The sequence below is a fragment of the Melopsittacus undulatus genome, chromosome 6 (genome assembly GCF_012275295.1).
Source record: "Melopsittacus undulatus isolate bMelUnd1 chromosome 6, bMelUnd1.mat.Z, whole genome shotgun sequence".
Classification (NCBI taxonomy): Eukaryota; Metazoa; Chordata; class Aves; order Psittaciformes; family Psittaculidae; genus Melopsittacus; species Melopsittacus undulatus.
Window position 1 is genome coordinate 51423430 of NC_047532.1, and position 13782 is coordinate 51437211.

General features: G+C 42.1%; 1 protein-coding gene across 1 annotated transcript in view; it reads left to right on the top strand.

Moving 5' to 3' along the window:
- The first annotated feature begins 6055 nt into the window (after positions 1 to 6055).
- The window catches only part of TNN (tenascin N), a 34119-nt gene continuing 26392 nt past the window's right edge, over positions 6056 to 13782 (top strand). The window contains 6 exon segments of the mRNA XM_005150191.3: positions 6056 to 6467; positions 7427 to 7804; positions 10467 to 10730; positions 11631 to 11816; positions 12356 to 12445; positions 12675 to 12941. Coding sequence (XP_005150248.2) covers positions 6056 to 6467; positions 7427 to 7804; positions 10467 to 10730; positions 11631 to 11816; positions 12356 to 12445; positions 12675 to 12941 — 1597 coding nt within the window.

Genomic DNA, 13782 nt, shown 5'->3' on the forward strand with positions numbered 1-13782 from the left:
GGGTTGAGACTCTGCCTTGCTCAGCAGCATCACCTGTGTCATCAGCACTTTCCCAGCTGTGGAGGTGAGACCAGTTGTGTTGTGTTGCAGCACTGCCTTTCCCTTTCTGTAACGGGGTTGCTTAGGACAGAGTGGTACCTACAGCTTTACAAAATGCAAACTAAGTGAGAAAGCTTGGAACCCCAGTGTGAGTTAGTGGTATTTACCGTGTTCAGCACTGTAAGTACACTCTGTTCAACTTCACCCCCCTGTTGCAGTGACTGAGATTGGCAAAGGCTAATGAGGCATGATGATAGCTCTTAGGCTGCTGCCATCTTCAGCTCCCTTAGCACAGCTGAGGTTGCAGTAAAGGAAAGCAGATGAGAAGAATATGAAAGGGTTTGTTAGCTGAAAATTGAGCTCAATAATGCATGTGGTTAAAATAAAATCATGCAGATACTTTAACAAAGCCTACAAAATGTAATTTGCTTTAAGTTCTCAAGGTTAGTTTTGTTTTGATTTTGTTTGGGGTTTTTTGTTTGTTTGGGTTTTTTTGTGTTTTTGGTGTTGTTTTTTTTTTTGTAAGTATTGCCTAGGTAAGTGCAGTATTGTGGTTTTAAGCTGGTTTTTAAGGTGTTTTATTTTAACTTTCTGAGTTGTGCCAGCTGAATTTTACATCATCAGTACTACAAATGTGCTTGTCAATATGTGGGCCTCAGTGATAATTCTGTGATGTTTGTAGCCAGGTTTGCGGGGCTGGAACAGCTTTCTAGCTTTTAAGGAGAAACAGAGCATAAAACAAATAGAAGATGATTCTTCACGCTACTGTGAAAGACTGATACTGACTAGGGCAATTGCTCCCAGGGCCAGCATGCTCCTTGGGTGGTTTGTGGGAGGGAAACACCCCAAGGCCTCTATTGGTTCCTTTCCTCTGGTCAATGGGGACTTAAATTCACTGCAGGGAGTGCTGTTGGTTTCTAGCTGGAGTGGGAAGAGGAGAGGACTTGGTAACCTTCCAGCTTGTTCAAATTACCTTTGCAAGTGGTGGCTGCACCAGAAGGGCTCGGAATCAGCAGATGAAAGTATTTGAAAGGTAAAAGTATTTTTATTTCTTATGAGATTCCTGTTGCTTGCTCTGAATGAAAAACCCAGCCTGTTTTTCTTTTGACTTCCTATAGCAGATGCCCTCCAAGGCTGTGAAAGCCTTACATAAACATCAATAATCCTGTATTACAGGCATGTGTTACTATTGCAACATGTATTTAATGTCACTCCATTTCAAAGGATTTAAGTTCTCCAACCTCATATCTGATAAAGTAAATCAGAGTTTTGCTTTTGGCTTTAATAAAGCTAGGATATAACTTACAATTATTGTAGAATGTCTGTCCCAGTACATTCTATTTTAGGGTCAGATTTCTGTGTGACAGTAGCTGTTTTAAAAGCCCTTTCTTTTATTATGAGATTATACTGAAATTTGATCACGTGTAATTGCAACAAACGGTCTTGACAATTGGTTGATATTTTCTTATCCGAAAGCTTTTCCTATTCTTTCTAGTACATCTTTTCACAGGCTCAGTGGTGGAAAACAGTAGAAGTTCTTTACCATGCATAATATTTACACAATAGAAGTACTTTATTGATTATATTATTTACAATAAAAATTTCATCATTGGATAACTAAATTGACCAAATGCAGGAGTTACGAAATTTTTGAGCTGTGCAGGCAACAGAAAAAAGATTTGTTTCAGGAAAGCCAAAGTAACTTAGAGTGGAAGGTAATGATTTAGCTGCATCATTTTTTACAAAATGCATATATATAGTAACAAGCAAATGTGCAAATACTGTTAAGTTCCTCTGCACTTTCTAATGAGCACGTAGGGTTTTGGAAGCATCCTCATTCATGTGTGAGCAGTTAATACATTTTGTGCATCAGACACTGCAGAAGAATTAGTGTGAAAGAAAGGGTAAACATAAGGATAACTCTAGAAGCACAGCACCTACCTGGCTGACTGTACTTCTGCTTTTCTTTTATTTATTTCAATTAGGTAACATTCATTCAGTCTAGAATTAAAAAATGTAGATAGTTGTGAAAGAAACAACCTTGCTAAATTAATGGGTGCTTTTTTTTCTGTTGGCAGTTATTGGTTGCCTTAATTACAGCCTTTCATTCTGTGAAGATTACATAATATTGAAAGCAGAATGCTGGCTGGCTTATTAAAGCGGTTGCACTGAATTACTTCTATGACCAGTATTAGAAGAAAGGAAACCTGATGCAGAGCTTTCTAAAGCATCTGAGGTTTGGAACAGTAAAATATTTTCACCACAGAAAATAGAGACAAATAATCCTACTGGATAAACTAAATTATACTTATGGAAAGTCTGTAAAATTAATAGCTTGTCTCAGCTGAATGCTTCACTGAGAAAAAAATGTGTAAAGCAGAAGGAAAATGTGCTAGACTTCTTAGCCCATTAGCCGCAGTAGTAGTAGTAGTTAGTGAACAGTAGTATCATCATTTTGTGCATATTCTGGCCCTCCCTTCATTTTTATCAGACTGCCATGAAAAATAGTAGCCCCCAATGAATGAATTCTGCTCATTTGGTGTTACTGACTTGTCATTCTTTATTGCTAAAAGCATTGCGAGAGGCAAGGATCATGACTGTGTTCTAACTCACCCAAAGATGAGCTGGTTTATCCATTTCTGTTCTGTTATGTCTGCTTCTGTATCCAAGAACGCAACTTTGCCATGTGCCTCTGCATGCGCATTTGCTTCTTCACAGGCTGCTGCTGCGCACTCCCCTGCTCCCATGTTGGCATCTCCATACTTTCAACAGTATGGCATTCTATACTTGACATCTATTTGAGGGCAGAGCACATGAGGGATATCAATCACTGATAATGCTTGTACCTCCTGACCTTAAATGATACCTTCCTAGTGTTGTTCAGACAGGTCTGTTGCGGCTTTTCTTGGGACCTACTGAAGTAAGTGATGGCTGTTTGGATATTGGCAGCACTTCTGTGAACTTGCTGAAGATTTTGTCATTATCTTCTAATACTTGTTGTTTCTTTTGTATTCCTCAAAAACCTCCCCTGATTAAATGTGCCAATTTTCTAACTTGGCAATTAGGAAACTGTCAGCTCTCATGGCTCTTCAACAATTTGGCAGCTTCTGTTCTAGCCCTAGTGTGCAAAAAGCTGTGCTCAAAAAATCACACATTGTATTCTCCTTTAGTGCTTACAAAGCTCAGGTCTCACCCCACGGCTCCTTTCACTGCATATCCTTTTTTTCCAGGCTATTTTTCTGCAACTTCAGTGTGTGTTGCTTCTAATGTTGTGCTGCATAACTCTTGCTGCTTGGATATGTACATCATCTACTCTGCCTGATTTCTCAATCTTTGATCTTATAATTCTTTCTCTCTTCCTTTTCTGCAACCCTGGAGCTGTTCTAGACCTGCATTTCCTTCTCCTGTAACTACAAGTTTCCCTTTCTCTCCCCAACCCTATCTCATGCTGCCTGGGTGTCACCCTGCAGACTGTCTACATTCATGCCTTCATCAGCTCTTGCCTTGATTGAAGCAGCTTCCAGACATGCATCTCCTGTGGCTGACTGGGTGCTAGCAGAAGATAATACTGCAAAGGCCTATACCCCAGGCCTTCAAGCATTGACCTGTAGGATGGAAAAAGACTTGGAGGTAGATCATTAGAGTATTTCATATGAATACAATAGGTTCTCTTCAGCTTCGATCATCCTGTGCTTTCCTTTGCAAAGGTTAGAAAGATGTGAGCAGGGCTTCTCCTGTCCTTTTCCATAGAAGAATATTCTGTGCCTAGTAGATCTGGCTGTTTGGCATTCTTTCCCAGGTTAGTCCTTTCCCTTAATCTGCTGTTATTGCCAGTCATACATATGACATGATGCTCTCCATGAAGAATCAGTTAATCACACCCTTTTTAACAGCAGGGGAAAATGTCTTTATTACATGATGAAAAAGCCAAAAAAGCTCTCCTCTTTCATTATGCTTAACAGAAATGCTTATATTCAGGGGTTTTCCCTCCTGAATGAGCTCTAAGCCCAGGAAAATCTGAGATCAATTTGTGGTTCCCATGGAGCTCTAATTAGTAAGGACATCATGTTACAACCCAGAATGCTCTTCAGCACTTGATGCTGAGTGAAGGGATTTTGTACATGTGCCTGTCTGGGGCAGTAGGAGTGGTTCTGGGGGAGTCATCTCCAGGGGTTTGGAAAGAAATCCCACAACACAAAGCTTTTGGGGTTTCCTGCAGTGGACTGGTGAGGATCTGTAGAATTTAGACATTGAATTTGTTCACAGCTTTGAAGCAATCTCTTACATCTTCATTTGTTTCAGAAGTCTACACAGCAGAAAAAGAAATATATAATCAGTTTCTGTGTGTCTTTGAAAGAAAGAAGTCTTGGGAAACGGAACAGCATCTGGGTCAGGGTGGAAAAATGCATCTTAGGTCACAAACAGGTATTTGCAAATTTTCAGACAGAGACAGGGAAGAAGCCCTGCCTCTACAAAGCAGCATACTTCCTCCCCTCCTTTCTTTTACTGTTAGTTAAAGGTAGGTAAGTGCTGAATGGAGGGGGGTGGAAACCCAACCAAACTGCTATTTGGGAATAAGCAGCAAAGATAACTCCCTTAGATAAATACAACAAGAATTATAAACTGAATCTTGAAATCTATACCCCATTTTTGTCGATTTCAGTGGTGATTTGCTTGAAGAGAGATAAACCAAAATGACTTGCAATATAGGTATAAGCAGGTCTAATATGTATTTCCAATGGTGATGGGTTTTAGCAACCAAAGCCTCATGTTTCTGAGCATGCTGTAGGGCATGAATATAATGGTAGGGATATTTCCAAAGTTTTGGCAGACATTTAGGAAATGTAAGGATGTTTCACAGGAACAGTTAATTTTTATTGTAACTCAGGATGGCTTTCAGAAATGTGATGATAATGGAAATAGCAGAGCTGAAAACTTAGTATGACTCTTTAGGAATGGAGTCCTCCTACTTTATAGAGTATTATCTGGGGCAACACTATTATCTGAGTTCAGATGTGCTGTTACTATGGATACTTACTGGCCAAATGCTTTCTAGTTATCACATTACCTAATTTAGCAATTAAATAATGTTTTTTCTTCTAGTGCAATGAATAACATGACTTCTTAGTCACATATGGTGACATTTTGTATTTGCATTGTGTGATATGAAAATCTAAGTATTCAATCAAGTATGTATCACCTCCTGTACAGATTGACATCTACCATTAGTGCCAAAATTCAGCTTGTAACAATGAATAAGGCAAGCCAACTAATATATTTATGTTTCTAACTTTACATTTTATCCTTCTACCCATGTTTATTCAGTTTCTTCCTTCTTGTTATTCTTACCTCCAAGGTGTTAGTTTCTTAAGTGAAAAAGTCTCACTTGGTTAACGTAACAGTTCTGTTCCTGAGGAAGACCGTATCTGAAGACTTTAAGTTTAAATTTTTGGACGTCAGATTTGACCATTTTAAAAACCATTAAAATGTATTTATTTTTAAAGCTTAGTTTTGAGACTTAATCAGCCCCAAACCATGCCCTTCCTATGTATTTATTTATGCAGGGTAGGAAAGAAGAAATGTTTTTGACACAGAAAAATGGGAAACAGATGGGTTTGCAACATCCTATCACTCCATGTGTAAACAGATTTGCTCCAGTAACTTCTAAATCAACCTTCCCAATGCTGAGATAACAAATCAGATAACGGAGTCAAAGCAAAACTAATTTAATCCTTCAAGTGAATCCAGTGTTCAGGGCAGGTGCTCTACCAACCTAGTACTGAGTTAGGGCAAAACAAATAATTGTGGTTTGGGTTGTTTGTTGTTGAGGGGTTTTTTTTTGTTTGTTTTGTTTGTTTGGTTGGGGTTTTTTTTTGTTTGGTTGTGGGTTTTTTTTGTTCTTTTTTTAAAAGAGAAATCATGAAAGCCAGCTTTATAACCACACAGCTTAATTTCTTTTCTTCTTGAAGCACCTGTGCTGTTTGAGGAGTCAGTGCTCCCTCTGAAAATCTGCCAGATGGATTTCCAGAGCTGGTTTGTCGTTCCAGTGGGGGTATTGCTGTGCTGTGCTCTTCAGACATCAGCTGTTCAACATCCTGCATCTCACAACTGCACCAGCAATGGTCAAAGAATATCATTCAGGCACTCCTACAAAATTGACCTGCCCACATCCTCCCAGATTAAGGTGGAGGCAGATCCATTCGAGCATGAAGACAACAGTGGGGTGCAGCTAGATTCTGGAGAGGCTGAGGAAAATGACGAGCAGAATATAACCTTTAGGCACAGTATCCATGTGCACGCACCCAAAGGGGACTGTGAAACACTGACCCACATTAAAGGTCTGCTTGAAAAGCTAGAGAAGCTTGAGAAAGAAGTGGCAGAGCTGAGAGAAGTTTGCAGCCCTGAGAAGTGCTGTGGGGGAAGCAGAGGTAAGTAAGAGTTCCAGTATCTGTTCTTACTTCCCAGGTACAGCCTATTTACTGCAGAGATCAGGGGACTGGAACCCATTTGTCATGGTTATTGGGGGTTCTCTGTGAGTGAAATGTCCTAGTCCTACATATTGGAAGGTGCTCTGGTTTCTGTGATGTGAAAGATCTGAAGGTCCCAAAATATACAACTTATGAAACCAGGGCAGGGGAAAAGCAGAATGGAAAAAATTCTTGACTTTTGCAGAGGTGGGAGGATTCAGTGCACAAATTCCTGGAGGACAGGAGGGTGGAAGATGAAGGAGGTACTTCTTGGTGCTGTCTTCTCCTTTCTTACTTTTGCCTTCACAATTTTGCAGTTGAGAATTTGTCCATTTTCTCCTTGGTAACTGACTGAAAGAAGAGCAGAGTTTTTATGTTTTGTGGTGGCCACAGGCTCTACTCGTGATCAAAGTTTTATACTACATGTCCTCTAGGAAAAGATTTAACAAACTAATGTTTTTTTGGGAATGGAGACAGGGAGAAGTGCTAAGGCTTTGCTTACATGAAAAATACAGGTGTATAACAGGTGAGAATAATGTGCTCTCAATTTTTATAACTGTGGTGAGAAATAGTGAGCTCAAATTACATCTAGGAATATTCAGGTTAGAGGTTGTGAAAACCTTTCTAATTGTCTCTTTGGGGCAGTCATGGAATCTGCATTCCTGCCAGCTATGGAGAAATGTGTTGGGAAAGGCAAGAGTGGAGCTGGTCCCTCTTTGGACCTGGGGGAGATGGAGATGGTGATGTCTTCAAGTATTTTTCCGCCCGTATTTTCCAGTGATATTTATGCTTTCCCTTTAATGACCTTGAGCACACCTTTTCACTACCTTTGCATTGCTATATTCCTAATTTTACTTGTTTATTTTCTCTCATCTGTGTGTCATGCTCGCTGTTGTGCATCTGGGTGCTGCTCTGGCCAGATTTGTCGCATTGCAGTGGCCATGGGATGTTCCTCTATGAGACGTGCAGCTGTAAGTGTGCAGAGGGCTGGGAGGGCAGTGACTGCTCCCATCCTTCCTGCCCCAGCCACTGCAGCGGTCATGGGCGCTGTGATGGTGGGAAGTGTATCTGTGATGAGCTTCACTTCGGTGAGGACTGCAAGCATCAGCTCTGCCCTGAGAACTGCAGCAGTAATGGGACCTGCGACACAGCCAAAGGGGTCTGCCAGTGCTATGAGGAGTTCATCGGGGAGGACTGCAGTGAGAAACGATGTCCTGGGGACTGCACTGGCAATGGGTTCTGTGACACAGGAGAGTGCTACTGCCATGATGGCTTCTTTGGCCTTGACTGCTCCCAGGGTAAGACATACCTGTGAGCTATTTCTCCCTTCATTCTTTAAAGCTGAGTTTTCTTTTCTAACTTATAATTATTTGGTTAATGCTATAGTAGGTAAGTGTGGGGTCAGAACGTTCTTCTCCGAGTTCCTGCTAGGCTAGGCATTGGTGATTGATCCTTGTTGTCAAGAACTGCCTGGAAACATTGTTGAACTGGGGAAAGGTGAAAAGGCAGTTAAGGACAGTGCTGCACAAGCATGTGTGTAGCAGCTGAAGGGAAAAACAAAACTGTATGGAGCTTATAATTAAAGAAGGAGACAGATTCTGTTTGTTGACATACAAAATGAGACAATAGAAGGTAAAATCATGTTTGCTGCAGTGGGCACTCCTTGCTGATAAGGTAGTTGATGTGATGAAACCTGTGAGCAAAGGATGCATAAATCCTTTAAATAATCTCCTTGTGAAGTGAGATCTTTGGAAAATTCTCCCTTATCCTGCTTTGCTACAAAGCAGTAGGATTTGCCTGAGAAGACCTGAGTGAGCTGACCTTGAGATGTGTGTCCAGCAATTTCCACTTAACTCTGAAAAACCTATAATCATCATACAACCACAGGTTGATACTCCAGGTTTCAGCATTCAGCCTTTTACCCTGAAAGCCACCTTGCCTTCACTGCTTGGTCTAATCTTGCACAGCTCCTCATGAAGGAGAAATAAGCAACAGACACACACCCTGAGCACAAGGTAGTGCTCAGTAAGGGCTTATAGTGACCTTGCTTTCAGGTCTTTTTTGCTCTGGGTCTTCCCTCATCTCTCAGGCTTGATCTTTCTGCTTAGAGACTTGTCTGTTACTTAAAATATTGCTAGCTCAAATTCGTCATCCAAACATGAAGTCTGCATGAAAACAGGGTATTAGCCTATGTTCTTTTGGGGCTTTGTCTACTGGCACTCCAAAATAACACTGGGATATCTGAAGATGAATATCTTAAAGTTCTTTGGTATCTTGGCACAGTATTAGTTTAACCAGGAAGTCTTTGTAATGATGCTGTAATCAAAAAATCGGAAAAGAAAATAAAGAGGGACACTGGTGTTCCCAGGGGACCCAGGGTTCCCCACAAGCCCTCACCTGAGCTCTCAGCCCAGCACTGGATCTCTAAATGTGCTGCTCATTTCCTGCTTGCTTCAGCCATTAGGACCTCAGCCTGCTTCTGCTGCAGAAGCTGCCTGATGGACAGAGGTTAATGAGAGTGAGCAGAACACAAGACGGACCCTGGCACGGCCCACAGCCACCTGTCCTCCTAATTCACCTGAGCAATTGGTGCTGTGCCTCTGATGAACCCTTTCTCTTCAGGCTGGGATGTCCTCTGCTGCTGGAGAGCAAGAGCACGAGGTTTTTGAGGATTACCAAGGCCAGGCAGTTGCCTCCTTCCCATTCACACCCCTGCTCCTGACCCTGACCAGGCATGTTTTTATCAAATCCTGAAGTGCTTGGGGTTGTCATGCTGCTGGAGAAGATGGCTCTGGGGCAGCTTAGGGCAGAACAAACACATTGCAAAAGCCGATTCTCCTGGGCTAGAAAGTCACTGCCTTTGCAAGAACCCACTGTCAAAATGTCCTGCTTGGAAACAAACCTTCCTAGGCATTGCCCTAAGAAGATGATAGTGGTTTCTTTCACCTTGTCTTTCCAGAGAGGCAGATAGAATCCTCTTCTGAACTATGCTTAGACAAGGGATAAACCACATCATATGTGTTTAGATTCTTTTTTATGTTATTGCAAATATGGACTATTCAAATCTAGCTTCTGTATCACAAGAAAAGGCAGGATGAGCATTCTTGCATTTTGTGCAGAGTTTTATCAAAAGCAATGGCATATGCATATCAAGGGTAGAATTCAGTGAAAGCTGTGAATTACACAAGGGAATGAATGCTGCCTTTCAAGTTAGAAGAATTCCTGATATTATCTGACCTAATGTTGCTGACACATTCCTTTTTACAAGCACTAAAGGCACTTGCCGTCTGTTCTTTGCTGTTGATACCTTGCTAATGAAATACAGCTCATATATGGCTTGATCAATTTATTATTTGCTTACTTGTAATTAAAATCAGGTAAACTTTCTGATAGATGTTTTACATTGAATGTTTTCAAGGGTTGCTTTCAAGACAATGATGAGCTGTCTGTCTTGTGGCAAAATGCCTAAGGCACTACTGGTGTCCTGAAATCTATTATGTGCAGTGGATTAGCCCAGGTCTCCACCAGGGTGTAAGTTTCCATTAGTAGAAAAGCTCAGTTTTGTGCCTCTACCACGGAAAAACTGGTCCTCAGTTTTGGGGACCAATTGATATTTTTCAAATAACTGAGTAATAAGAAAAGAAGGTTTTGGCTTGTCTTTTTCTTCCTAGAGACACTGGAAAGGACAGCTTCATGAGAATGTTTTCCTCATGCCAGTGTGGCTTTAGAAGTTGGAGAAAGTCATCCAGAAAATTACTGTATTTGTTACTGGCTTTAGTATTCATTTGTACTTAATGATAAGCTTTTGACCAGAAATGGACAAATCCAAGATGACTTCAGACTGGGGCTTCTAGTTCTGCATTCTCTTTGTATTCAAAATAGGTTTGAAAAACTAACTCGCTTCACCATGTTGACAAGACATCAACCTTATTGCAATGTTTTCCTTTGTTTCTCTTCTAGTGCTTGCTCCTCAGAACCTGCAGCTACTGAACTCCACAGAGAAGGCTCTGGCTGTCAGCTGGGATCCAGTGACTGATGTAGATAATTACCTCATCAGCTATTATCCAGTGGGGTATGAGACATTGGTGAAACAAGTCCACATGCCCAAAGAACAGTTCATCTGTGAGATTGTGGGTCTCCGGCCTGGCACCATGTACAATATCACACTTCATCATGTGAAGAAGGGGTTTGCCAGTGAGCCCAAGTATCTAGAAGCAAGCACAGGTAGGAGCAGGCAGTATTTTTCAGTCAGAAGCTGTACATCTTTAGATTCAAACAAGTGAATTGTTTGGCTTTGCAGGTTTACAATATCCTGTTTGAGCACCTGGGAGCACTTTTTCTTCCCAGCTTCAGATGCAGTTTTCTGTCATTGTTTTTTTTATTATTATTATTTTTTCCTGCAAAAAAATAAATTCTGTTCATTCTGTTCCCAGATATGTATCATTAGGGCTGAATGCATTGCAAATTTTGCTTTATCTTATTCAAATCCTACTTGCGTTGACTTCCCTGAATCACAGGGAATCTGTAATGTTTCCTGCTGTAAGAAGAAGGAATAGAAGTGTGCAAGATAAAGCCAGGATGTTATTAAGAATAACACACTGTTTAACCGGATGCAGAAGGGGCTTTAAAGTGGACAGAATGTCATTCCTAGATAATAATTTGCCAAACATGTCTGCAGCAGTGAGTTTTTACTGATAGTCTCTTCCTAGGACTGCATAAGCCTGGTGCTACTGAGGTCAGAAGATCAAGTGTGGAAAGATTGCATATTTGAAGCAGTCTCTGGAGAAGTGAAATGCCACTGTGTAAGCAGATGGCATTATGCAGTCTGTCTGGACTTAGAAGAAACTGTAGAAAATTTGAATATTTTGACATTTTTCTTGCTTCTAGCACAAGTGGGAGCTGAGAGCCAGAAAACACTTGAGTTGGAGTGCTACCGTGGATAAAACTGAGACTGTTCAAACAATTATTGTGCTGCACTTGCTTAAGACTTCAGTTTGGCTCAGGAAAATGTCTTGGGTCTCAGAAGCAGGTGACTGGGCAGGGAGGACTGTTTATCAACTTCCTATCTTATATTTACCTTTTTGTGCTGATGCTGCTTCCTCAACCCTCTGCTGTTCTTCCCAGTTCTATCTGCACTCAGTGCCATCTGGATAACAGAAGAAATGGAGCACTCCCTAGAAGTGGAGTGGGAGAACCCACCAACAGATGTGGATTATTACAAGCTGAAGTTCAGATCCCTGGTTGAGATGGACGAGAAGCAGGTCATGGTGCCCAAAAGCAATGACCCTAAGACCAGACACATCATGACTGGTGAGTACTTGTGGGTATTCCAAACTAGGCAGGAGCAGGAAGAAATTACAGGAGTGATTGATGGTCAGACCATAGTCCTGAGATGATGCTTCTCTCACATGTGGATGGCCAGTTTTCCTTCACCTTGTGCCTGCCATAGGCCAGGGTGAGATCTATCAGGTTTCCCCTATCCCATAATTGACGAGTGTCTTCAGAGGTAGAAAGATTCTCTGCCCTGTGGACAGGAAGCTTCAAGGCATATTAATTCAGCTTTAATTCTGTCCTTGTTAGGAATAAAGCATATTCTGTTTCAGAGCTGGTAACACAATGTTATATGGAAATCTCCATTTGCTGCAGTCAGTGTATGCTCTCCAGGCAAGCCCAGACCAAAAGTGCTATCAAGGCATATCAAGACAAATGCAAGTTAGGTAGAAATCTAAACTTTAAGTTCCTCTCTGCTACAAACCTAGAACTGGAATAGACTAAACAAAATAGCTTTCTTTAAGAAAAAGATACTGTCTTCCCTATCCGTTGGTAACTTTCCCTTTTGCTCTTTGTAGGCCTGAAACCTGGCACTGAGTATGAGGTCACTGTCATACCCATGAAAAACAATACAGAGGGGAAACCCTCCTCAGTGAGTGGTAGGACTGGTACGTAGAAAGTTTTTTTAATGATAGTGATGTTTCTACAGGGTTTGGGGACAGATCTGTCAAGATCTCGCACATAAGGTGCACAGTTGTCTGCTCCTTCATGCAGGACCTGCAGGCAGGTCTGCTTTAAGCTTGTCTACACTTTATTAAACAATAAACCTAGCCCTAGCTCAGTCTTTCACTTTGTTTAGCTGGAGATTCCTAATCCTGCACCTTGAAATCTTCTCAGCAGTTGATAGCCCAACCAATGTGGCAGCTGAGCAAGTGACAGAAGATATGGCCACTGTCTCATGGTATAAAGTTGAGGCTCCCATAGACAGGTACATGGTGATATATACCTCATTTGATGGAGACACAAAGAAAATAGAGGTGGGGAGTGAAAATGACATAGTCACCTTATGGGATCTGGACCCAGGCATGCAATATATCATAGACATCTGGGCAGAGAAGGGGCCCTATAGGAGCAAGAAAGCAAGCACCACCAAAGCTGTGACAGGTAAGTTACAGCAACAGCAGTGTTGGGAGGTGAGTTTGAAATTCAAACTCCATCAGCTTTACTTGTTTTACTTTGAAATTCAAACTCCTTCATCAGCTTTACTTATTTTACTGGGGACACGAGGTCATGGCTCAGGGCAGCTGCAAGAGCCCCCCTGCTCAGTTGGTCAGAAGCTGTAGGATGGGGACCGGGGGGATTGAGTGGAGTCACCCCTCTGCTGTCCATTTACAGTTCTGCTTCTGGAAACATCGCCAGCTTCTCCCTGCATTGCTCCAGAGCTTGCGTGTGCAGGAGGAGCAGGAGAATCACAATCTCTCATCCCTTATCTCTGGCCTTAGCAATCCTAAGCCTTGCTCCTTATTCCTCCCATCCCTTCTACACCCCTGTCACTCCAGTCACCGGGCTGCAGCAGGCACCGGGCTTCAAAAGCCAGCTGATGTGGGAGCCACTGCATCACACACTGTTTCATCCCATCAGGATGAGCTTTTCCTACTCGGCCAACATATGCTGCCAAGAGCCAGCAGGACTGCAAGCTCAGCAGCTGGGAATTGCTGCAAGGAAAGAGGTCGCTCCGCAGCTTTCTCTGCTACTGACACAAGGGAAAAGCTGGAGCAGACAGAGGCAAGAACTGGGGAGAAAGGGATCTGGTTTATTGGCTCAAGAAGTGTCCACAGCGAGCGCAGGCTGCAGCACGACGTTCTCAGCGCAGCTCCCTCGGGCCTGGAGCTGACAGTGGGGCATTATCCCTCCTCTTGCGGGCTGATGCAGGATCTGTGGAAAGCCCTGCGCAGAGGCTTCAGTGCCCTTCTGAAGAAGGATAGTTGTTGCTCTCGGACGTGTT